The following is a 27,235-nucleotide window of genomic DNA, read 5'->3' as shown; positions in this document are numbered from 1 at the left end:
TTATATACATGGAAACAGTGAGACATGTAAACTGTTTTTTTTTTCCTTTCTTTTAATAAGCCATGTGTGAACATTTTTTTTTCCTTTCCAGAAACCAAATGTATTTCATATGCGTTCCTTCTGTATTAGACACATTTTTTTTTACATGCTAATGATAAATATCACATCCAAGGACATTTACGTTCTATAATAGAAGCGCTGTGGTACAGGCTGCCAGAGTTTTTTTTTTTTTTTTTTCCTGCATAGTCATGTACAGCATTTGTGTATTCATAATCCGGTTAACTTCCAGATGTTGTTACAAATGCTGCTATGATATACTGGGGTTGAATAGAGTCACCAAACCACCAAACTGGTTTGTAAATCACATAAGAATAGAAGAGGAGACTGGCTGTGTGTTTATTTTGACTATATTTCTTCAATCTGATTGCAATTATTCTGATTAGAAATTCCAGATTGACTTTTTACATGGACGCTGATCCTATAAGATCTGCATTGAACGCTCACAGAAAAGGGTTTGTTGTACAATTTTGGTAAACTTTAATTTATTTACTACTGTATAGTGCTGCAAAATAAATTGCATAAAAATCCTTCAGCCCTAATATAATGACCAAGATAACTCATCGCTTGTCATTGGAACAATTATTGACTTTCTGCTGTTGTTTCTAATTAAGCACCAATCACAGAAGCTCATACTGTATGGCTCCTGAAGTTCTTATTGAGGAGAAGAGTTCAGGACTCATCCAGAGTGCTAAGCTTCACCTAATATTACCCCCACATGAGGCAAACATGCAGAATGAATATATTTATTCCAGCAAGTGTTCACATGGCGAACATTTTCCTGGTGAAAGCAAAGTTTCAAAGCCCTTTTATTCTGTATGAAAGATTTTTTCTTTCGGGCCGGATCGGGCCAGAGTGTTACAATTGAGTTGGTTACATGATGCATTTTTATTTTAAATGATCTATTCTTCAGATTATTAATGGAATTATGGTATCCATGTAAACTATTGCTGCTGCAAATTTGGTAGACTGTACAGTAGGTGGAAACCCATCTTTAGCTTTGTAATAAAAATGTGATCCCACAAACTTCTTTTTTTAGTTATATTTGTGCACATTACTGTATGTACGGTTTGGTTAATAAACATTTGTATTAAGTTATGAAGACTGGTATGTAATAACTTGTAAAATACACAATTTGTCCTGAGCAAACTGTGACACATAGGATGATCGCAAGCTTCAAAATTCAGTTAAAATAAAAAGGTGACTAATCCCATGCAGCAGTCCTCACATTCTTAGGAACATCCTTGGATATGGATATCAGTCTCTATACCGACTGAGTGGGAACTGAAAAGATAAAAATATATAAATTACGACCAAGTTAAACAATAGTACAGTACGTGACGTGTTTTGACGATGTCAGTACTACCTTCTGTGGTGGGGGATGGAAGCCGTTCCACCGGACTTGAGCTACAAAAGGAAGGCGGAACAGAAGTTATCACAGGCTCTCAGATAAACTCGAACTAACTCATGCATTTACAATCAACAAGCATGCACGGTCAAAAACAATATTTACAAATCTAACACGGGACCTCTTATATAGTGCAATATAGCTAACAGATTATTATTATTAGTAGTAGTAGTTGTAGTAGTAGTACTGTAGTTGTAGTAGTATTGCCACTATTAGTAGCTCTGAGTTATAACCAGTGGTGGACGAAGTGCAAAAATCCCAAAAAGTAGGGAAACCATCTGTACAATATTACTCAAGTAAAAGTAGAAGTCCTCCATTTACAATTGTACCTGAGAAAAAGTCTACAAGTGCTTACCCTTAAATTTAAAAGTATCAAAGTAAATGTACCGTATTTACTGTACTGTAGTTACCTTCCACCTATGGTTATGACACAGTCAGTAGGAATTAATCAGAGAATAAATAGAGGCAGGCACTGAGATCACTACATGCACTGCATTTCAGCATAGCACATACACACTGTCTATCCAGACAAACATCGCTAAAACACCACAAGTGATCAGAACTCCTTTATAGAAAAAGTGCAACACTTTTTTCTATAACGAGCTTGAGTATACAGCATGTTCACTCTACTCCCATGTTGCCAGGTATAGCGTTTATCCCTGACTTTGCAGAGGAAACCTTTACTCCAGTTATTTTCATGGATAGGCAGTGTTCCTGGACAGGGAGAAGCTCAGCAAGCCTTTAACACAGGGGCTGCATTTGACCGAAGAGTCTTCTGGGTGAAGGTCCTTATGTCTCCTCATCTTTTTTTTTCCCCAAAGTCATTCCACATGCATAGAGCAGGCTTTCCACTCATGTGCAAAGTCTTACTTGGATGACCGTTTGCATTTGAATTTTTTACCTATTAAGAGATAAAAACAGATTTAAAATGAAATTGAAAAGCGTGACAGTGGAGTGAGCTGGGTAATACTTTGAATTATATCCTATAAAGTACTGTGTGGTTTTATTACAAACTTTATGGATTTTTTTAAATTGATTTTACGACTTTATTATTGAGTCAGTGCAAAAGAAAAAAAACTGATTTTCAAACATGTCTTGCACCACAAACTTACAAGTTGCAGAAAAATAGAGACACTGTATTTAAGTTATGGTACATATAGCATTATATTATATATGCGACTGCATTTTAGAAAAACAATGGAAGTTGCTGGGGTTTACATGCAAAAATAAAGCAGGTGCAACAGTGCAAGTCATCAGAAGAGCTGTGGGTGGTTCTGCAGGATGCTCAGTAAAACTCAGTAGCTAATTTCGTTACACCTCCTTCCTGCACAAGTGTACCTCACAAAAAAAGTCCTTAAAGCATCGTCACACCAAATACTGACTTGGTTTCATTAATTACTGTTTACCGGGCTTCATTTTTTTTTTTTACCCCTTTTTTTTTTAAACATCCTTGCGGTACAGTGCCTGAAATGTGCCTAAGACTTTTGTACAGTACTGTATAACGTGAATAATAAAACTCATTGGAGTGATCTGACATGAAGCAAAGGTCAAGTTTTTTTGTTTCTCTTATATCACAACAATTTGCCAAAAAAAAAATCTGTATTATTTTAAGACTGAAATTACTTTTTATCCATTTACTGTTACATTTTACATTGTTTAAAGAGGATATCTGATGAGAAATTCACTTGCTATTTATCTGTACACATTCAGATGGGTGACCAGTGCGCATGTCCGAAGAGAAATGTGAATTTTTTGTGACCTCATATAAGAAAATAAACTCACTCATTTCGTGTACAGTATAATAAAAAAAATGCATTATCTGCATGGTCTAGAGCATAACAGACACACACTTTGCTGGAAACCTGTGTTAACTTAATTATATTATAAGTAGTTTGACATATGGTCTTATGTGATGACATAGACATTAGAATATCTACAGTAACTGTGACTGGCGGAGCTGGTGATCAACATTTTGTGACCCAAAGTTCGTGTTATTAATAGGGGGAATGTAGTTTTGAATTCTTACTGGTCCTATGCAGCCAAGGATGGAGGGAATAATAAACTATGAAGGTGCTGAACAGTCCTAAGAAACTTTACAAGATTGAGTTTATATTTCCGCTTTAAAATATCAGCTATGTTCCCTATTTGGGTTCAAGGGTTGAATTTCAAATAGGGTTAAATGGAAAGCTAGTGTCCTAAGCTAGTGTCCTGCTATCTCTCCTCGTCTTCTCTTTCCCCCCCTCTTTCTTTTTCCTCTCTCCTCCTGTCCCCCCCTTTCACTCTTTCTCTCTCTCTCTGTCGAGCTACACATGTCGTTCCTGAGCTGCCAGTGATCCAGACTCCCTCTGCCCTCCGGACCTGTCTGACCCATCCTGGTGCCCCGCTTCTGGCTGAAGATCTCGTCACATGGATGCCCCGTGTGTCTCTCTGGGATGCGTCTGGTGTCTGGGAATGATTCTCTCTACCTAGAAAATGGTTCTGGCCTTGACTGGTGTTGGCAACTGTTTCTCTGGGGACTTGACAGTTCGATAGTTCAGGACTGGAACTTCTTACAAGTCTACCTGGATCTTCAATAACTACCTGGACTCCATATTAACATCAATTAACATCAGCTATTATAGCTGAACTGCCTCCCACCCTACACACTGTATAAATGCAGATCATTTACTGCTTTCTGTTTCACCCAATTGAGGATCGGTTCCCTGTTGAGTCTGGTTCCTCTCAAGGTTTCTTCCTATTACCATCTCAGGGAGTTTTTCCTTGCCACTGTCGCCCTCGGCTTGCTCACCAGGGACAAACTGACCATTTTGATTCATACAAATTCACATTTCATACAAACCTAAATAATTCTTTTGACTATGTAAAGCTGCTTTGCGGCAATGAAAATTGCTAAAAGCGCTATACAAATAAAATTGAATTGAATTGAATTGAATAGTGCACTAAGGTTTCCACACACCAAGTATTGGGATTTGGGCCTTGTGTTGGTGCTGTTAGACTTTATATTACAGTACCACCCGTGGAACGTCTCTCTGACAATCAGATTACTCAGTTGGAAGTGTATAATAGAACATATTTGTGCATTGGTTACCTGTGCTAACGTGAGCTGCATAAATAAGAAAATAGCCTGAAAACTCTCCTGCATTTCTGCCTCACTCATCAAGTCAATTTTGTTTCAAGCCTCTGCTAAATGAATTAATGTAAATATGAATGCTTACTCAGCGCTATGAGGATCCCAGTTACAAACATAATAACAGCGAGGATGACACCAGTGGTCCGCAATGTTTCATAATCTGGAAGAAAAAGAAAGTGGCAAAAGTGGCACACAGCAATATGCCTAAGTGCTTTACTAAATTATGATGATTTTGCTGTGAAGTGTTTTCCATAATCAGTGTTTCTTTACTTCACTACTTACCGTAGTCAAAGGCACTCTGGTCCTCCCACATTGACTCTGAGAAGAGAATATAAGCAGACAAAATGTTGCAAACATTGAGTTTGACACTAGTTTTATGCTGGATGTCCCTGATGCAACGCTCCTGTTTTAATCCGGACTCGAGACAGGTGCTAAGAGTATAGTGCAACCCCAATGTCTGGGCTGGTAATCAAATCCGGTTCTTTCACATGGCAGACAAAAAGCCTTCCATCGATCCCCTAACGCTTAGGTATCATACAAAATGAAAAGCCAAAATATCCATAACATTGATTTTTGGTTTGTCATCAGCATCCTGGGAATTGCAACATCACCAAACCGCTCCAAAGTCCCTGGTTCAATCATGAGCTAATTTATAAGACGAAGGTTTAGCAATGCAATCTGGCAGCCATTCTAAGCTGCATCTAAACTACGAGGGGGGTTCAAGTCAAACGGGACTTGTGATGACTTTTTTTGTGAAAGATTTAAAATTGACATTTCTAGAACACTTCAGTTTGTACGGTGATGAGATTCTTAGCCACAGTAAAACATCTGAATGGTGCAAACGCTTAAAAAAAGGCCGTACGTCCATGAATGATGATCCTGACTGATGTGGCTCAGAGCCCACTGCGATTGTTCCTTGGAAACATTTAGTGAGTGGAACACCTGATCCTTGAAAATTTCTGGATAATTTGCTTCCAACTTGCAGAACAGACAGACCTGTCTGTAGGAACTGTACACACAATTCATTAACACCACTTGCACATTACAAAAACTCGGCTGGGAGTTATTGTTGCATCTCCTATACAGTCCTGACCTCACTCCAAGCCATTTCCACGTTTATGGGTCATTAAAGGAGTTCCTGGGAGGCTAGTGTTTCAGACATGAAGCAGTTGAATCAAGGCTCTGGCGTATTAAGGAAACTTTAATAGAGAAATAAAGGTAATTTTTACTTATTTAATTAATTTAATTCTGCTCAATTGAAAGTCCCAGTTTGACTTGAATGCCCCTCATAGTTGTAGTGATAGTGTATATGGGTTAACAGAGGTTCTGTATTTCTCACTAGATGGAGCTGAAGCCCCAAATGTGACTCCATAGTGGTTGTAGGAAAGAGAAATGCTGACTAAACACCTACATTTTTTAAATAATTATTTTGCAAGGGGTGGATAAAAGGGGTTCGAGCAGGCTAGGTGTGCCAGGTAAGTATATGCAGTGTTTGGCATTTATGTCTGTACTGTAGATCTAATAATTTATTAATTTCTCTTCAGGAGCTGCTTTATTCTGTTCAGAACAGTGGTGGATCCTGAGGTTATTTACTGCACTTTGCAGATGCCTTTAACCAGAGGAAAAGTGTGACAGTACTTTGTATCCTTTATCAAAAAGTATCCTCACACAAGATCAGTAGGTCAGAAACAAAGGATAATATCAAGCTAAAACTCGATAGAGGAATGAAAAAAATATGATTAATCGATCAAGGCATTCTAATAAGTAAAATGAGTGCTCATTCAAGTGTTTGATGAAGAGGTAGGTCTTCTGTCTTTGTGTGTAGACAGCTAGTGACTCAGCTGTTTGGCCAGCCGGAGGATGGAATTCCATACCACCACATGGCTGGTAGGACAGTATACTGGATTTTCACATCTGAAGCTTTAGCAAAGCTAATCCAACTTCTGCCATGTTGCGGAAACCAGAAAACCATATGCTTCAGGAAGAACCCCAAACTGACACAGGGGAGATTGAACCAGGGGCTGTGAAGCTTAGAGGCAACTCGACCTCCATGCCAGCCAGGGGGAGGAAAAAATTAATGAATTAAATTAAATTAAAAATATTAGAAATTACTACATAAACACATGCAATTATTAATTATTATTACATAAAAATAAGTTTTTTATTTATGTATACGGTATATACTCCAATCCAACTACCGCCATGTTGAGGAAACCCAGGAGGAACCACATGCTGCTGACATGGGGGAGATAATGTGAAACACTGAACAAACAATAACCTGAGATCAGGATCGAACCAAAAAAATAAAGAAATAAAAAAAATGTAATTTTATGTGTATATATATATATATATATATATATATATATATATATATATGATCGACAATGGATCAGGTGATTTTTTTTCATTGCCTTTATTATTATTATTATTATTATTATTATGGTTTTTATATAAAAAATAAAACCATCTGCTCCATTGTGGACTCCAGCATGTGGCTGATATTTTCTGCATGTGCCTATGTAGTATTTTCTAGTAAGCTTTATCTTTCACCCCCTCCAGCAGTCTGCTGTATTGATCGGCTGCAGTGGAGGAGGAGTGTGTTGAGCTCAGCGAAATGTACCCCCGAGTGTGCAGGGTGGCTGCATGGCAGAAACGCGCATGCGCGGTGCAGCACATTCAGGCTGACTGAGAAGCGACGTAGTCTCCGGGGACTATCCGCCAATTTATTAGGAGATGCCGAGGCAGGGTGTGACTGCGTTTATTAACATTTCACAAACAGATACAGGTCTTGTTTATATATGAAATATAGATCTAAAAATGAAGGATCTGAACTAGAATCATATTTCATATAGATATATATCTTCAAATTGGACTGCAATTGAACCTGCAACTAACTGGATTTGTTTTATTTTTAAAATACCAATATTATCCCAAACTATTAAAACATGCACTGTTACAGTAATTACACATTTGAATCACTTATTTGACTGACATTCTGTTTGCAACAAAGTAATTTAAACATAAATAAATAAATAAATAAATAAAGCAAGGGATTTGCAGTTTTTTTTTTTTTTTAAAAAAGCTTAAACTTGTAAAAAGCATGTAAACCTTATTATGTGATAAAAATGAGTTTTCTATGCTATTTATAATTTTTTTATACACATGCACAATCTTAAATGCATAGTTTACACGACTTAACAATTTACATACTGTGTGTAATGCAAACTGTAAAATATATGATTTATTATTGTAGAACAATCATAAATTCAGTAGTTTTTAGATAAATGTAGTGTAAATGTGTACGCACCTGCTGTAGTGGCCATGTCTGCAGTGCTGGAATTGGGCTGGGTTTCCCACTTTCTCCTTCTTCAGGCTGTGTAAGGTGATAAAGCGCTGGTGGAGAGCGACTATTAACCATATGTGCACTACATTAGGGGGAGAGGGCTTTATAACACAGGATGCAGGGTGTGGGAACGTACAGCAATCCACTGGTGGTTCCGCAGCGCCCTCTAGCGGGCATATTGGTTTTACACCTTACGTCCTTTGATGCACTGATGAGCCACAACATTATGACCTTTTGGCTTGATATTGATTAGGTCTCCCTTGTGATACAAAAACAGCAATGCACTGTGTGTTCTGTGTGCACCACAGAGCGACTTACATTATAAAAACATCTCATTTACATGAGAAATTTACATCCGAGCAGTTGAGGGTCGAGGGCCTTGCTCAAGGGCCCAACAGGGACAACTTGGTGGTCGTGGGATTTGAATCTGGGATTTAATATATGTTAGGTTATTATTAATTTTAACATTATTCACAACCCACATTGACAAATCCTAACATTAACACTTCAATTACTCTTACTTAATCTATAAATGTGACCACTCATTAGATTCTGCATTAAGGCATGTCACTAAAAGTTGTGAAGATGGTGCTGCTGCTAACACCTGAAAACCTTGTAACGATAAAAAACAACAACAACAGACACACACTTTACAATATGGAAGTTGGCTTCACGCATAAAAACACTGACGAACAGATTAAACTCAAAATCAAAATCTCTGGACATTTTCTTTTAAAAATAGACCTCACACTGACTTAAATGCTTGGTGGAAACCCTGGGGATTTACCTAGTTCTTCTTTATTTATTATATAAGTTTCTGCAAAAGTATTGTATTGTATTCTGTATATGTATTGCAATTATCACCAATAAATTGCTATTGCTAGTTTCAACTGTAAGGACAGCCTTGGTAGCTGATAAAGACCAAATATACAAAATATTTCTTAAAAACTACAATATAAAGTGATGTTTCCTTTTCAAAGTTTTGCTTACCATTTTTTCCTGATTGGCTATTTGTTACAGCTAATATAAAAGGCAATGGGCCTCCACCTATAGATTATATACTTTCTTTACTGTACTCTTTGCTACATTGCTCCTTTTTTGACCGAGGTGGCTCCAGATTTAAATCTTTTTGTAGCAGCTGAGTACAAGTGGACAGTCAGATGGTATATGCTTTAATAAGCTGTGTTTTTTTTCACAACATACTTACTGTGCACAAGGTGGTATTTTTTCCTGGCAGGATGACACATGTGGTGATTAATGCATTGTGACCATGGATGCAAATGCAGTGAATTCAAACCATTGCTTACAGCCAATTCTGAACATAATACATATTCTTCATACTGGAAGGTGTGAAGAGTATGATCAATACAATCTTTGTGTGCTCTTGGAGGCCTTTGGGAGCAATCTCAGTCACTGGCCTTCACATTAAATTGCCATGTTTTGTGTTGAGAACTGTCTACAAGAAATATTGATTTTTCTCCTGAATATTGCATCTATAGGGCATGCAATAAAAGCTTTCCTTTTAGTCTACTGTAGGTTGTTCTCTTGTCATCATACAAAGTTGATAACTTAAAAGTTAATTCAGTGTAAAACAGTTTTTTTTGTTTTTTTTTTAAAGATGTTCTTGTGTTTTTTGTGCAGGAATACAAATTCCTGCAAATTGCTGTATATTGAACAGCTGGGGTATTATAAAAGGGTGGTATAGTATTCCCATAATAATACCCAATCAATAATGTCTCATCTTCTCTTCTCATCTGCAGAGAAATAAATAATCAAGTAATGCATTTTGTCTTCATCAAAACATTATTGCCTTCTGGTTAATGGTGACAAAATTCACCAGATCTGACAGTCTTTCTTTCCTAATTATCTTAATGTTTTTTTAGTTTGTTTTTTTAAAGATAATTTTATAGTGAGTCTAGTTTTTTTCCCCCAACCCTGAAGTCCAGGCTCTGAATATGAAAACATCATGTGCTTTTTCCAGATGTACCTTCTGTCCCCAAGCGGCTCATTAAATTGATCTACAATGAAGAATGAACACGGACACTTTGATAGTAAATTTGAAGCAAACCATTTACTGTAATGTACTCTGCATTCATTTCCAACTCAAAGGAGTGCCAAAGGAGAGTCCTTGAAAATGAGAGTCAGGAACAAGCACAGACCATTGTGCGTCAATTCTCCTACAGATCAAAGCTGTTTAAACCCAGGAAAATGGTTTCACAGAATACTATATTGAGATTCTTCCTAAAGATTCTTCTTAGAATTTATGCAGTCTGTGCATAAAGGAAAATCATAGTGCTACAGCAGACAAAGAAAATTGTGCGCTTCCAACTTTGTGGCATTCATTTCGGGAAGACACGCATACTGTGCAGTATGGGTGGCACAATCAGGTGTTCACAAACTGTTTTATGTTTTATTTCACACTTTTGTTGCAACAATAAACCACTGCATATTGGATTTAATAAAGTTTATTGATAGAAAAGCTATCCATCATGTGTTCTCTTAACCCAATGAATAATTTCAAGCAAATCAGTGTCTTGCAAACGATTAAGAGAATTTACAAAATGTATAAAATGCTACAATATTAAGGGAAATGTACCTTAAAACTTCATAACTACAAGCTACAGAAGCCTAAGGAAATGTCATGGGTTCTTATAAAACATGTCCTGTAGTGAAAAGTAAATTAATAAAATACAAAGAAGAATGAACTTGTAGGCTGCAATTCCTACCACGCAATAGGAGACTTTGCCAGCTAAGAATATATAGGTCAGGTAATTAAGAGAAGACGGCAGTGTTGTATGAAAAGTGATTAACTCGGCCGTGAATGTGAACACACTTAAGAAAACAGGATCCATTTATGCTCTTGCCATTCCACTGCTGTCTCCTATTGGTAGGAATACATGCTGGGACAGAAACAAAAAAGAATAATCTAATAAACAAATAAGCATAACACATCTCTAAATACACAAGTAAATATTAGGAAATACACATTTTAATTTATTTTTAAAAAATTCCAATAAGTTGAACTTTTCAGGGTTTCTTCATACATGGATTACTGAGATAGCTAGTCCAGTCTTTGAAGCTGTTATGTTATGTCAAACCTGTTACCAAGACAACAATTCTGTACACTGAAACCTCATCAGGACCAGGTATATTTAATTTAATCAAGATTGGATCTCATTTAACAGATCCAACAACTCGTGCATATTTTTAAATACAAGTATAAAACTAACGATTATTCAATTAAGGTTGTTTATGCAGTTGCAAATACTTAACTTTAATCGTGCTCTCGTTTACATTTGGTCTCTAGCATGTAATTACTGCATGTCTTTGGACAGACTATTTTAATTAATGATAGCATGTGGATTTGAGATGAGATGTCTTTTTTTTTTTTATCCAAAGCGTAATTGCAGGAGGACTGGAGGACAGTCTGTGCCTACTACTGTATGTCTCCTTAATTTGTGTAACTATTTTGTATAATTGACTTTTTTAGATAAGCAAAAATAAAACATTTAATTACTGTAAATCATGTATTCAATATGAATTGGCAGTTGGGCATGAATAAACTTGCTAAACCTTGACAAACATTAAGACTTAAGACCTGACACAAATGTACCTCTTAGCAAACATGCTAAAAAAACAGGTAACATTAGCACTTAAACTTAAATTTACTCTTCGTAGCCAAACTGAGCAGTTGATTTAAGTTACACAAAATAATGTACATAATTTCTTCTTACCAATACTTGAATATTCAAGTAAACATTTATCAATAAGTAGGCTCTAATAGCATCCAAGTTTGGACCCATAAAGCAATATACAGTATCAATTAAGTTTTCGTAGTGTATTTGGTTATCAACTAAGATGTACACTCAGAGGTAACAAAAATGTCTTACCTCACAATGCTTCTGGATTAAATCCCCCTAGCCTTGAATGAATCAAATCAAATCAGAATGTTTAAAATGTTGAATTTACACCACACTAATTATCTACAGCAAAGTAGCCAATCAAAATATTTGGACAGAGTGTACAAACCCATTGAATCACACATTCAGGAAAAAGACCTTAAGGCATGGTTTTTCATCTCAACTTACCTTAAGAGGCCTGGCTTCCTCTGCAACGACATTTTCGGCCTATAGGAAGCACGAGACAGAGTACTTAATAAAAAAAATACAACTACAAATCATCATGACTGCAATAAAACTATCTTTAAATCATGGAGGAGTGTTCGTTTCATCAGCAGCACTAGAATTAAACTAGGAGGTGTGTCCTACAGTGCTGTTGTAATCCTGTATAACTAAGACAGGATAAAATCCACACACAGCTGAACCGTTGTTCCTTTCTCAAGGGTTCAACTATGGCTCCCTGCCTGTCCTGGGACTGGACATTCTTGTGAGTAACCGTAAGCCATTACTCACTTTTTTCCTACTAGCCACTATTATATTATTATATATACTGTGTAAATGCATAACCTATTAGATTACTGATAATAATGACGAGTAGTACAAATTGTGTACATTCTTTTACTAGAGTGTAACTAGTTTAAAAGAGTTCACTAGATTGACTTCATCTAGAAGAGGTAGTGTGGCATCAAGCCAGAAAAATAATTAAGCACAAACTACTGTACTGTAGGTACAATTCCCGGATAAATTGTGATGTAGGGGCTCAATGGTGCACTGCTTTTTCCCCCCATGCAAAAAAATGGGAAAATGCAGTGTTTGTAAACCCATATGTTTACAAACATACAAGTCTGTTTACTGCCTTTCGATGACATTTTTCAAGGGATGAATTATTAGTGATCAGCTTGATTTTGAGTAGAGTTTTCCCCAAGTCCTCGACAGGCCATGCCTTGTTTTATGAGTTGACCAAAAGCAGGCAAGCTGGGAGTCAGGGGATCAGAGTGGTACAAAACAGATATACAAAACCTGATAACTCAAAATTGGTGTGTATGGTGACACAGGGCGGAGTGCATTAAATCACACATAGGAAATCCAACATGACACACTGGGTGTGTGCAAAATTCAGGGCGATAGGGGCTAGTACCAAATTGAAAAACAGGAATTTTGGGAAACCGTCAGTCAGGTTACTTAGAAAAGTAACAGCAGACTATGCCCTGAGGGCGGCCCTACTATTTCAAATTTTAGCATTGAAAGTTAAAAACAGTCCTAATAATAAAAAGACAAATGTGTCTGCAAATCAAATATTGAAATGCAGGAATTATTGTATAATATCATGTCTTAAGTATTAATAATCAAGTATTTTTGTGTCATATTTGTGTGGTGTTATATAAGTAAAAGGGTGTGATATAATTAAAAGTAGCAGGGTGTCATATTTGCTAGAGACAAGATTCCCACACAACACCAACTCACTGATGATGATAAAGATCCCCATGAAGAAGAGCACAGCAGCGAAGACCAAACCGCCAATCCGCACTGACTCATAGTCTGAGAGAAGGAATCAGAGGATTATCTAAAGCAAGTTTAAAAGAAAACATGAATAAAATAGATATATGCATAAAGACTGTGCAGGGACATGTGTACACGGTGTATAAATGCACCACCTTCTTTTCTTTTTTTTAACATAATCTGATTAAGATCATTATCAGGTATGCAAGAATGCTGATACATAACATAGGCTTCTAAAATGTCAACACAAAGACACACCCAGTATATTTATGGCTTAATACAAGTACACGGACCCTTTTCAGAGCTAAATAATATTTTTAATAAACTCTGCAGCTTGTCGATCTCCAGAAATGTGGTTCAGTATGAACGAAAAAAGTAAGAAAAAATAGGAGAACAGCCATGAAGATAAAGCACCACATGCCTAACCAACCCATCATTATCACCATCATCATCTCTTTCCTGGCTGAGGAAAATTACTGGGATCCTAAACTACTGTTTTCATTGCAGTAGTGCATTTCCTGTGCGAAAACTCAAATAGGTATTTGCAGAGAGACTTTATGACGTCATTGGTTTATCCGAAAAATACAATATGTGTACTGAATAATTTTCAGCATGGGAGGGGAGTATGCTTGGACTTAAGTTTGATACAAGTACAACATACATTGTTGAAAACATAAGTGTTTTTTTTTTATTATTTTTAGGTTGGAAGTTTTATTTAATGTTTATTTTTTTCAACATTGCATAACTAAACTAGTTTACTGACACAAAAGAATAACACTTAAGCTGGCTTAGAGATCCTTAACTTGGCATGCTGACAGTTATAAATAAAGGACTTTTTTTTTTTAAACACCTATTAAATTCAGCATATTAACATGAACAGATAAATCTACGAGCCAAGATTGTTTTTTTTTTTACTTGCTATGCAAAAGCCTGGCCCCTGGGGTGAAGTTTTTCCATCTACTTCAGCAAACAATAAAAACACAAATACCCGCTCTGACCTTCCCAGATGTTTCCTGATTAGGGAACCTTTTTTGTGAGCCACACTTTAAACTACATCATTCAAATTTATTATTCATGCAATCAAATTATATATTAGATAAATATACAGCATAAAGCTGGAGGTGCTCTGATGAGTTTGTGCACTAAAACAGTGTAATCCAGACATCCATTTGGCACATTTTGCCTATTTTTTACGGTCCATCAAAAACAGGAATTTCCTCTGTTCTTTGTTCCAGATAATTTCCTAAACAGATAAAATGTCACCCCACTTACCGTAATGAAATGGGTCATCATAGGCTGGAAAGAAAAGTACAAAAAAAAAAAAAATGACGTGAGACTTGTTCAGTGTTTAACACATGATGCATTATAAAAACTAATTGTTTGTACAAAGATTATTTGAATGAGCCTCAAGCCTCAACATCTCTACTCTGCTATAAAGCTGTGTAGAATTTTGGTAAAAACAGGCTGAGGGTCTTGACACCTACTGTACCAAACTAGTAGTTTCATTCACACTCCAGAGTGTTTGCTCTACTGGAATGCGCTGCAGTAATAACAGCTCACTAGCAGAGGATCTTCACAAACATTTTCCTTGCCCTGCTGTGGCTCAAACATTCTGTATTACATCTAACAGAGCAAGCTCTGGTCTGTATCCTCTCACAGTCATGTCTAGTGCCGAGTTAACGTGAAATAAACATATGCGATATAAAACATTCTTACCTTTGGCGTCATCCATAGTGGAGGCTGTAGAGAGAAAGAAGTGGAACAATTTTTATTACAGAAACACTAAAAAAATATTTATACATAATAAATTGTAAGATTCTGAAACCAATGGAAATGTTTTATAAAAAAAAAAAAAATTAGTCTAGAACGCATTGTGATGTATGCTCATTTTAAACTTACTATAATTGTTTAAAAAGAATGTGTTTAGGCTTACATAACACTATGGCAATCCCATGCAGAAAACTTGAGCATGTGTGCACGCACACACTCTCTCTAGCTCCTTCTCACACAAATGAAATACTATTAGTCTGTTTATTACTGTAAGTTTATTACTTACTTGGACAAGCATGACTACAAAAGGAAGTATTTATGTCTTTTGGTTCTTTCATGCATAACAATTATTTTGCACAACAAAAGATTTTCACATGGAGACCAAGAAAATATTCCCACATTTCTTTTTTAACCCCTTTATCACCATGGGAAAATTTGGATAGCAAACCAGAGGACTTGGACACTCTTGCATAAACACACCCACCACATCATCGCCTTACTAAAAGCAGACTACAGTGTAGAGAGAGGAAATATGATTCCTTATTTTTATCCCCGAGCTATTGAATGGGGCATTTGTTAAGAGAACTACGAGTGGTTACCTTACCACTACCACCCCAAACAAAGAGGCTATGTCAGATTTCACAACATTCGAAACAGCACTGTGCACTTATCCGTGCTTATATGTGGAATTACATGTGCAGCAAAAAAAAAATAGATGGTCTGAGAAAGATGCAAAGGCCAACAAATTCCCAGGAATCTCCCAAAACACTGGGGTCCACACTAAGGTCACCTAAAGTATTACTGTGCACCAGCTAAATCAATAGTAGTAATAATAATAAACACATACACACCAAAACAACAACAATAACAAAATCCACTGTTATTCTATACGCATAGATCTGTAATGTTAGTGTGAATTAAGTCCATGTCTAATGTGTCTTGCAGTCAAGTGTTCATGATTAGGGAAAGTCAACAGACAATGATTTATTTTTAGATTTTTGTAGGACAAAGCTGTACAAGTTACTGTATTTAGAGTACAACATTATATAAATATAACCCTAAACAGCTATACAGTGGCGCCAGGAAAACTGTAAAATAGAAAAATTCATTCTTAAATAACTCTTTTGATTGTGTGAAGCTGCTTTGCGACAATGACAATTGTTAAAAGCGCTATACAAATAAAATTGAATTGAACTGAATTCTTCAACTGCAAGAAAGAGAAACCTTGAATGATGGATGCAGCTCAAGTTTTTCCATTATTTAATCTTCATTAAGCACTTTGTGGCCAGGGTTGGGCTAGATGTTTAATTTTTAATGCCCTGTTCAGCATCGAGTGCAATATTCATAACAGTAGCATGGGTATAAATGATAAATTATTAAAGGTGTACACATGAATACATGGGCGTATATAAGAAGAATAAAAAACAAACAATTCAAACAAAATATTAATGTAAAATATTTTAATATACACATAATATTTTCATACCGAGCAAGATACCCAACAACACTATACTACATGAACCTGCATCACACAAACAAAAACAACTAGGGGAAACTGCTTCCAAAAAAGCTTCAGCTTGGTAGGGAAAATAAAGACCGAACTTTGCAGCAATAGAGAAAGGGTTAAAAGTGAGGCACCGATCATGCATAGCGCCCTCTTAACAAGACTATGGAGGCAGTGTTAAGATCCGGGGTGGTTTCAGTTGGTCAGGTCTAGGCTCAGCAACGCTATGCGCCAATAAAATGAAGTCAGCTGATGACCTGAATGTAATGAATGATTTTCAGCATGGGGAATAATTTTTACACAATTAAATTGGGCATCACATCAAAGCTAAATGAAAAGTTAGAGTGTGTGTGCAAGACATTTTGGCCAGGCAGTGTATATAGATGCTTTCAAATGAATTTGCAACAAAAAATTCTTGTCAGGGCCAGGGGTAGCTCAGTGGTTAAGGCATTGGACTACGGTTCGGAAGATCCCAGGTTCAAACCCCACAACCACCAAGTTGCCACTGCTGGGCCCTTGAGCAAGGCCCTTAACCCTCAACTGCTCAGATGTGTAATGAGATTTAAAAAAATGTAAGTCGCTCTGGATAAGAGCGTCTGCCAAATGCCTAAATGTAAATGTAAATGTCAGGATGCAGAAAGAGTTTTAAAAAGTCCTTAAAAAGACCTTACTGACTAATATCTTTGAGTCCACAACGGCCTGGTATGCAGTACAAAAACAAACAGTTCTGTTTCTGTAAACAGCATACTTTGGATAAGATGTGGATTATCATGGTGTGATCCATTCTAGGCAGGACTTAGAATAATATGTTGTTGTGCATTTTCACAGATGGCATGGTGCTACTGTCCAGCTGCTTGTGTGGAAAATTCACAATTGTCCATTTTGGATCTAAATATAGGTATAGAATTATTGTTTATTACATGCTGTTTGTACATAACTGGGCGAGTTATTTACATTTCATGGTAAGACATGTCAATGATTTTTTTAATGTATTTATTAATTTTTTAAGACCTCAAAAAATGGGAAACAGAGCTCAGTCTATACCCCATTTTGTTTTTTGTCAATGCCTTTATACCATTTAACCACATAAGGCATCTTTTTTCAAAAGTTTCATACACCGATTAAGCATGACCTTATGACTACCTGCCCAATATTGAGTAGATCCCCTTTTTGCCACAAAACCGTGATGCACGGCGTTCTGACACCTTTCTATGGGAACCAGCATTAACCTTTTCAGCAGTTTTAACTCGTTATTCGAACGGAATCCACGGGTCAGCCTTCGCTCTCATGCATCAAGGAGCCTTGGTCTCCAATGCTCCTGTTTACTGTTTTTTTTTCTTCCATAGAGCATTTTTGGTAGGTCCTGACCATCGCAGTCTGAGAACATCTCACAAGAGCTACAGTTCGGGAGTTGCTCTGAGCCAGCACATCACCCATCACTATTTGACCCTTGTCACAGTAGCTTTAGTTACAATATTAAATTACAATGGGACCTGTAAGTGGGTAAGATATATTAGGGAGCAAGTGAACATTTTGTCCCTGTAGTTGATGTGCTGGAAACAGAAAAAAATATCAAGCTTAAAGATTTGAGTGACTGTGACAAGTGCCAAATTGTGATGGCTGGATAACCGGATCAAAGCAACTCCTAAAAATGCAGCCCTTATGGGATCGTCCAGGTCTGCAGTGATCATAAGTGGTCCAAGAAGAGATAAGACAAAGTGTGATAAGATTGTGCAGAGTTAAAAGCCCCGCTGTCGCCTGTAGGTTGGTGTCCCTAGCAAATGGGGGCCAATGGGGGCCAACTAGATCACCTCCAAGTGCTGCAGCTCTGCAAAGTTCACAGTAAGACCAAGACGGTTCTGATAGATGTGACATCGCTTTACTCTCTATAACTGCTGCAATTCATGACCAAATATCTGCCATTTGATGCATTTTAGTGGGATTGGTGTACAAATAAACAGTTTTTAGTAGAGTACCTTAGAGTATGGTTCTAGTTTATCAAAAGTCATAACATGCGTGTTGGTTTTAATAATTTAATTCTGTTTACTTTTTTTATTCATTTCACTTCGGTCACATACATTTGTGGCAGTTCTGAGGGAAAGATTCTACTATTTTGAACCTCTGCCATCCATCAAATGACAAACAGTTACATAATCAAGATCTAATCTTAATCAAGTGTCCTCTTCTGGGGGATTAATTTGGTGCCCGTGTATGTATACGTTTGTTTCGTCATCCCTACTCTGCACCAGGCTTGGACAAGGGAACAAATATATGAGAGGAACAAGGGATACTGTATGCCATGTCATCATGTAAAGTTATTATGTGGCTTGACTGACACATAGCCAATGTCTTTTGGAAAAAAGAAAAAAAATATTATGCGATACAGTTACAATCCAAGGCAAATCTTGATTCGAACAGGCCTGTCCAACCTCTTTTATGTAAATCAGGACATGGTAGCCACAGCAGACCACATTCTCAAGTACCAGGACAATGTTCCCCAGCAATCGCAGGTCACAACACATGGCAGACAAGCTGTCCCTTTGTTGCCTCTTACAATCAGTAAGGGGGTAACAGCCAACTATTCTATCCCAAATCTGTCTCACATTTGAAGAATAGAGGATTTGACAAGATCAAGCCTGCCAAAAGCTGGTTTTAAAAAGGAGAAACTCTGTTTTCTTTGTTCTGTAGTATTAATGGCCTAGAAACCAGACATCATGGTCATTTTGGATGGCCTGGTCTGGGTCTTACTGGATTTGACAATCCCAGCAACATAAGGCATGAAGTCGAAAAACACTATGGATGGGATACCCGTCTATTGCTGGAAACACGCACACGATTCTGGAAATTTGGAGAAAACCAGAGTACCTAGAAGGAACTCATTTGAACAATGGTCTTTATTTTGAAAAGTGACTCCAGAAGTTACCAGCAAAAAGAACTTGAAGCTTTAGTTCTTAAAAACATAGCACTTGACGATCAAATTTTACACTTTTTTGCAACATTCAGAACATATACCCAGCCAGTAGTCTGAGGCAACTGCGAGATGCATTTTATTTCAGTTACATTTCTTTACCTTTACAGGCATTACAGTAGGCAATCATGCAGCCATTTAGGTGCTCCTTGAGGCAAAGCATGTTTCAAACAGCAGGAGACAAAGCTTTGTCAAAATCAGCTGGAGAGACACATTCCTTTTACACACATCTATGCTCTCACATCTCTATCAACTCACCTGGCATCTCCCTGCCAAAAGCTGAGCCTGTGCACGCACACACACAACCACATAGAAAACCACACACACACACACACACAACACATATGCCAGGAAATTGTTTATGATGGTGTTTTTATAGACACAGACCAATCCCAGTTTTGAAATAAATTGACTTCACTCTGTGCCATCACCGTTAATGGCGTCATTTACCGCAGGCTTTCTCGCATAACACATTTCTAACTGTTGGAGACAGAGAGATATCTGTTGCTTTTTGAATCTTCTCTACATTATCCCTACAGCTATAAGCATAAAAAACAGGTTACGCTAGGCAGAAAACAAGTTTGAAAATGCTGCAAGTGTTTTTTTTTCTTTATAAAGTTACATTTTGTACCAGCTTTGACACAAAGTAAGTAGTAAAAGCACAAAAAGCAGCACTGAGAGCATGGAAAACAAACACTCACCCAAAACGGGAACGAGGTGGGAAAAACAGAACAGCGCTACGACAGAGAGCTCCATCTCGCCTGAAAAAGAAATGTGTGTTTGAGTGGGGAAGAAGGGAGGGGGGGTGGGGGGGGGAGGGCGAGGGAGCAGAGAGAGAGAGAGAGAGAGAGAGAGAGAGACAGTGAGAAACAAACACCCCAACCTGCATGCTTACACATCATCAACCTCAACATGTTTATTTTAATTTTGTACAACACCATGCACCATTTCCAAACATAACATTAAAATTAATAAATAAATAACATTACAGAAGAATGTGTGTCCACCTGTAAAGAAAGTAATGTATTACAGGACAGACCAGTTTTTAGGTGAAAACAAATGAAAAACCTTATTGTATGCTCCTTGGATTTGCAGTAAAATAGAAAGTAGCAAGTGTGACAAAGTTACCAGAAAAACATTCTCCAGCATGCTGGGAAAAGAAAAAAAAAAGATGCTTTAAAAAAAAAAATTCTACCATAAAAAAAAAAAAATTCTATAAGGGTCATGAAAGAGTTGAACACAGTATATATATATATATATATATATATATATATATATATATATATATATATATATATATATATATATATATATATATATATATATATATATATATATATACACACAAACACACACACGTGTGTGAGAAAGATAGAGCATCTCTGTCATCCACTTCAATTATTTCTATACAAAATTGGCAAATAATTAATTTCCGCCACACTAGTGTGGACACCGGAGTGTCAAAAGTTGAGTGTACGACCTGGAGGATTGCAAAGAAACAGTGAAGTTTACTGGAGAAAATCAGGTATACAGTTAGAGGGTCTACTGACACATTTTATAGAATTTGGCAGCCTTTCGTAACTTTTGCTGAGGTTATAAACGCAGATAAGATAGTACCGTAAAGGAAGTGTGTGTGAAGATTACTTATTATTATTTTATTTATGGACATCTGATTGTTATGGCATCCTTGTGTTTGTCTGGTGTTTGGGGGGGGGGGGGATGAGAGGGTCTGATTTTGTGTTCTCTTCTCTTTTGTTGTGGTTTGTTGTGTTTTTTTTTTCTGTAAAGTTTGAAAATAAATAAAAAAACTTTGATCAGATACAGTGAAGTTTTACTGACTGAAGTCCTGAGCACATGTTCACCTTCTATAGCGTGGGTATGCACAGCATTATAATGCAAATGTTTAGAGATTAATTAGTGCATATTGTGTTCTGAGACTGGTGTAAGAGTGTGTATGACGGGCTTTGAAAACAATTCACTCAGAGAGTTTGGCAAATTTTTATGTGTTAAAAACACAGAAAATGCTCTATAATGTAATACCATAAAAATGCATTTCTATCACACCATTTAAAAGCTTGTGCATTGAATTGATTATGTCCAAAGTAATTGTCCATGGCTAATCAAGCGGAAAAACAACCTACTGTATTACAGTCACTGGGTGTTTGACCAATACATCTCTATGAATATAACATATAATTAAAAAACCCCAGCACATAAAAATCAAAAGTCCATATCTTAAAATATTAGAATAATTTCCTAAGATCAACCAAAAAAAATTATTTTGCAAACCAGTGAAAAACTTGCTATGTACCAACGACATTCAGCTTCTGTAACCATGGCCTGGGTCATCTGCAGACATAAACCTGAGGTTGGACAATGGTGAAGAAGGCAATAGCAGTCCAAAGAAGGATAAAAAACAACAACAGTACATGATCTTTAGAAAGCAATCAAATAGGGAAAGACTGAACAAGTGACACCAGTGCTGTACTGTAGACGTCCGTTTGACTCTATACTCAGCCAGATCCAGCAAGTTTTAAAGAACAAAGGGCTTCATACAAAATATTGATTTTATTGTATAAAATATTATAATTACCCTGATTGTCATTTATTTAAAAACTAAATGTTAAGTGTTAAATAAAAATAAAATGATTAAATTACACTTTTGTTGTTGAGTAAATTAAACTTAGTAAATTGCTCACAAAAGGAAAACATACATGTCGTAAAGTTGATATTACTGCTTAAGGGCTTATTAACACCTCTAATGTATCCATCTAGTAGTAGTATTGCAATGAGTAAATGCAGGACCATCAGTGTCCATACAGACTGAACTAGCAGAATACAACATGGCTACCTACTGTAAGTGATTGGTGTGTACACACACAAAAAAAACTGTACACCTTACTAAGAAAAACAAACGGAGCACATCAAAATAACTTTGCGTAAACACTCCATCTTTCAACATTTCATAGTACAACAGCCTTAATCCTTAAATCCAACACAAAACAAGGCATAATAAAAAACCTCCCATATTAAACACGGAGTTCTCATCACATTATGTGCATATGGAAATGCTCTTACTTTCTATGATTTTTTTCCATGCAACTTTGCCAAGTTTGTAAAAGAACTCCATTTATGATTTTATTCTGACCTCATTTCAAAGTGGATGGTTCAGCACTATCCTTCCAGGATTTCATAATGTGTTGAAGGGTACCTAACTCAATTCCAGCAACTTTAAATCCCTTACTTGTTTTCTTGCTTGATTTACCACAAGCCTTTGATTTTTCTGAAATGGCGTTTTTTTGGGGAGGGGGTTTTGGTCAGACAGTGCAAGTTCACACTTTATAAAATCTAGCACCAATTTTAACTTTCACAGTTTACAATTTTTACATTTGAATTAAGCTTACAAACCTAAATAATTTTAGTTGCCATTTCTTTTCTTTAAATGTACTCTGAGCACTTTTCAGCAGACCCTGCTTCTACCAAACAAACGTTAGTCTATTTCCATTGGCCATTTAGAAAAATAGGTTGAAAAGGTTGCTGGAAGCAGTATTGTACAGTGCCCCATGTATCACATGCACTGCATTATAGGCACACGCAGTGCTTCACTTCTTCCCTGACTTTGACTGAGAAGAAGTGACTAAAGAGAAAGATGGGTAACTTCTTTCTTTGGCTGACAGAATATTAGAGATATTAGAAATCATTTACCATCCTAAAGGTTTTAACCTAATCAGTCAGGTCAATAAGCATGTTCAATAAACTAAAATAAATAAATATATATATAAACACTAAGGCTGAATTAGGAAATGTCACTACCAGATAGCTGCAGTACCTGCCAAAACACTAATTAAACACATTTCAGCTTCTGATTTCACAAACTTTCATTGATAAGTCAATAAAGATGACCGATTTTATTAGAACATTAGAATTTGTCTTTACTGAAACTAAGGCCTTGTACAAACTGTCAATCCAAATCAGATTTTTTGCATATCCAGATTGCTTTTATGTAGTCTAAACTTGGGGGGGGGGACCCCTCACTGAATCTGGTTTTTACTAATCCAATCAAATTCCTAAAGATCTGCCTTAGACTGGATGCGCTACTCACTCAAATTGGATTTCAAACTGTGCTTGACATTACTAGCCAACTGGTGTGGACGGATCATGTGGTATGGAAGATGGATCCATGCTTGAAAGAAGCAGGGGAGATATTGGAAGAAATAGGGATGGTTATAAAAAATGTTTTGTAGAAAGTTAAGTGCCTTGCTTTAGGTTGCAGGGGGTCGTTTTTGTGCTTCTCTACTACCCTAAGTTTGTAAAACCTTCCATGCGGCTAAATTAAAAAAAAAAAGTGTGTTCAGAAAGAGCAACTGGTTTAACCAGCATATAGAAATAAAGGACAGTACTCCATAAACAGATAAAAAAGTTAAATGTCTGATAGCACTTTGGGGAATCCTTCAGTACACGCAAAGCTAGAGGGAACGTACAGAAACAGGATAATATATACAGTAAGCAAATATTGCGCTGCATGTGAGCCTCTGTCATCATTACCACAGCAACCAGCGCAGATACAGTAAGTCGAAAATGTGTCGGATTTAAACTGCCAGCCTGAACAGAGCCAAATCTGATCCGATCACTTTCAAACAGTGTGGACAGCCATTCATAAAGAGCAGATTTGTGACAAAAAAAAATCACTTTTGTCTGCAGTCTGAACAAGGTCTAATAGACCTGAACCTGAAAGACCTCATGACATTAGCAAAATTAAATACAGGGTAAAGCACTCGTATAACGTATAAAATTAAATACAGGGTAAAGCACTCGTATAACAACTTTTATTTAATGAAAGTTAAAATGCTAGGTAGACTTTTAAGTGTGATGTGAGGGCAGAACACCACATCTCATAAGTAAAATGTTTGCAAGTGTTTTGTTGACATTTTGTTCACTGCAGATTTATTAAAAACTTTGCAAGCATCAACTTTTTAATCATATAGCCTAATTGTTTGTTTTTTTCTTTGACTGTATTAATTTGATTAAATACTATTAACTTCCTAATTTTAGCAAATCACCTTTTATAGTTTCTAAGAAACAAAAACATGTTCCTTGGTAGCAAACCAGATCTTTCATTTGCCCGAAGGCTAGACAACATATAAATTATATATACAGTACAAAGGCGATTTTTTTTTTTAACAACTTCCTGTTCTACCTTAATGCGTAAAAGTCATGAGATCTCAGTGTGGGGTTCTTAAACTACTGGTAAAAATGTTAAAATCTTATTTCATTCTATCTACAGATTAAAAAAGAACATTGATGGAAGGCTTTTCTAAAAAAAAAAAAAAAAAAAAAAAAAATGAATGCACTATTGCTTGGATTTCTTCAACCACATTACCAATTTAAAAAAAAAAAAAAAAAAGAAGAAAAAAAAAGCTGAAAAACCATACAGCAGTACCTTGCAATAAAATTAACTTAAACTGTTTTCATTAGGAACATTTTGGTCCAGATACAAGGAAACACCTTATACAGTACTTTAATCTGTTATAGTAATAATAAATTTGATTTATTAATTAAAAGATTTGACTTGAAATGTTCTGCCCCTTGAAGCTACGTTTTTTGTTGTTGTTGTTGTTGTATTTGTGTGCGAGTTCTTTCCAAGAGACACAACACTCTTCATAGAGGCCTTCGCTCAGAATTATTGTAAAACTCTTGCATTTTATAAAATACAATACATTTCCTCAGCAGACCCAAAACAGTTCGTTCTAAAATATTCATTGGACAAACTTAAACATAAATAAATAGCTTTTAAGTTAAAACTCAGACACTGGAGGGGTGCAGTGATGTTTTCCTCTTTTCTTGGCAAACCAACAACAGCCCATTAAAAGCCTGGAGAGTCAATCCTAGAATATGTAATAAGGAACAACAAAAGTTCAGTGCACATCTGACACCACTGAACTGGATACCTGCCCATGATGTAAAGATTTTCATAATGCTTGGTCAATCATGGTTATTTTTTTTTTATGATAAAGTGTTTAATGCTTCTGTGGATCACCTACGCAAACAGAAGCACTTCATTGTATCTGGTGTCTCATCAGGGTTTGCCTCACAGCCATGTTTGTGTGCGCATAAGCCAGACTCAGCCAGTTTTAGCGAGATCATTTACATCACCCCCAGCATGCGGCTAAGAAAAGCAAGCGGTCTCTATTTCCAGTCTGGCACCTTGAAAATGATGGTGTGCTCAGGGGTGGAGGGTTGAACTGACTGATCCGAGCTCCGAGCCTTTTAGACGCAAATGAATGTTTGTGCTGTAACTCCAGGTCCCAAGGCCATGTGAGGATGGCAAATATTTTTCACTCTCTCACAAAGTTCAGGACTGAGTGGACTAAAAAAAAATAAAAATAAATGAGAAAATTTGAAATAAAAATCTTTGCACTGAAGATTCTTTTGACAATTCTTTTTTCCCTGATCTTTATTCATAAAACCAATAAACAAAATAGGTTCGTTTACTTCTCTTAAGTATTTACACAATGGTTATCCCCTTATTTCAAATGCAAGAGATTTTACAAAAACAAGTCTGGGACTTGTAATATGAGCGCGTGTGATCACGTGACAACATAACTGCATCCCAAGGAAAATGCAGCATATCACTTTTTAACTTGTTTGTTTGTTTGAACATTTCGAACGCACAGAGAAAGACAAACGAATGTTTGTATTTAGTGAGATACGCTTTTAAATGTAAAGTTAGCGATACAAAACTGCTTTGAATGAAATATACACAGAGTTAGCATAAAAAAAACAAAGTTTTTAGTAATTATGGAAAACTTACCAGTTAATTGCAACACGCGTGAGGTCCGAAGTTAGGCGTGTGAAGTGAATGAACTTCCCTTTACAAGCTATTTTATTAAAACACCATTTACATGGAAAATAAATCCTAATATAAGCCACGGAGGCGACACGCAGGCTCAGAAACAGATGAATTATCAGGACAAGTCTTCAATGCAGCTCCAACTTTTCGGATTAACTCACATCCGTCTCGCGCTCCGAACCGCACCCAAACCCCTCCCGATTCACTCCGACTGTGCCCTACCTAGTGCGTAAAGTAATGGACTGCAGCGGAGTAGGTAGTGCACTGTGTCCAAATAGAAGCCGTTTTGGGATTGAGACGCGACCAATCATGCCAGCTCTTTCTGATTGAGCTTATTTTTTCTTTACAAAAAAAAAAAAAAAGAATGCCTTCTTTTGTTTAATTTATTATTTATTAATTGCGTTTCTTTATTTGTTTTTTCATGCCTGTGAATACCTATTGCTTCCCAGTGCATCATCATGGATTAACTAAAAAGGGATATTTATCTTCAACTATTACATTCAACAAATTAAATTCATACCCTGATCAAAGAAAATAAAAGCTCCTTTCATGGTTTAACTGGTTGCTGGTTTTCACGTGGTAGTGTTTTTGCCGTTGCACTGTGAGAAGAATTCCATGCATTCCACAGAAGGGGGCTGTGCTGACAAGCATACTGAAACAGAAATGTATCTAAGGCCAAATTCTTTGGTGTTGCATGCAGCACCTCACACTAAGACCTGTTTTTAATCTATATGAAAGGTATCTATATAAATAAAGAAAGTTTTTGTCTGAACATTGTTCAGAATGCGCTCTTTTAATTATATATA

General features: G+C 36.5%; 1 protein-coding gene across 1 annotated transcript; it reads right to left on the bottom strand.

Moving 5' to 3' along the window:
- Positions 1-10,387: 10,387 nt before the first annotated feature.
- LOC128520989 (sodium/potassium-transporting ATPase subunit gamma-like) lies at positions 10,388-26,604 on the bottom strand. The gene is made up of 9 exons (XM_053495483.1): positions 26,391-26,604; positions 20,281-20,340; positions 19,838-19,864; positions 15,054-15,077; positions 14,610-14,633; positions 13,302-13,376; positions 12,027-12,065; positions 11,829-11,860; positions 10,388-10,838 (listed from the first exon to the last, which is right to left on the bottom strand). Exons 2-7 carry the CDS (start codon positions 20,333-20,335, stop codon positions 12,028-12,030), a joined length of 243 nt encoding a protein of 80 aa, XP_053351458.1. The 5' UTR covers positions 20,336-20,340; positions 26,391-26,604; the 3' UTR covers positions 10,388-10,838; positions 11,829-11,860; position 12,027.
- Between the last annotated feature and the right edge of the window lie 631 nt (positions 26,605-27,235).

The sequence above is a fragment of the Clarias gariepinus genome, chromosome 4 (assembly GCF_024256425.1).
Source record: "Clarias gariepinus isolate MV-2021 ecotype Netherlands chromosome 4, CGAR_prim_01v2, whole genome shotgun sequence".
NCBI lineage: Eukaryota > Metazoa > Chordata > Actinopteri > Siluriformes > Clariidae > Clarias > Clarias gariepinus.
The sequence above is the reverse complement of the archived record's forward strand: the minus strand, read 5'-3'. Positions and strand labels throughout refer to the sequence as shown.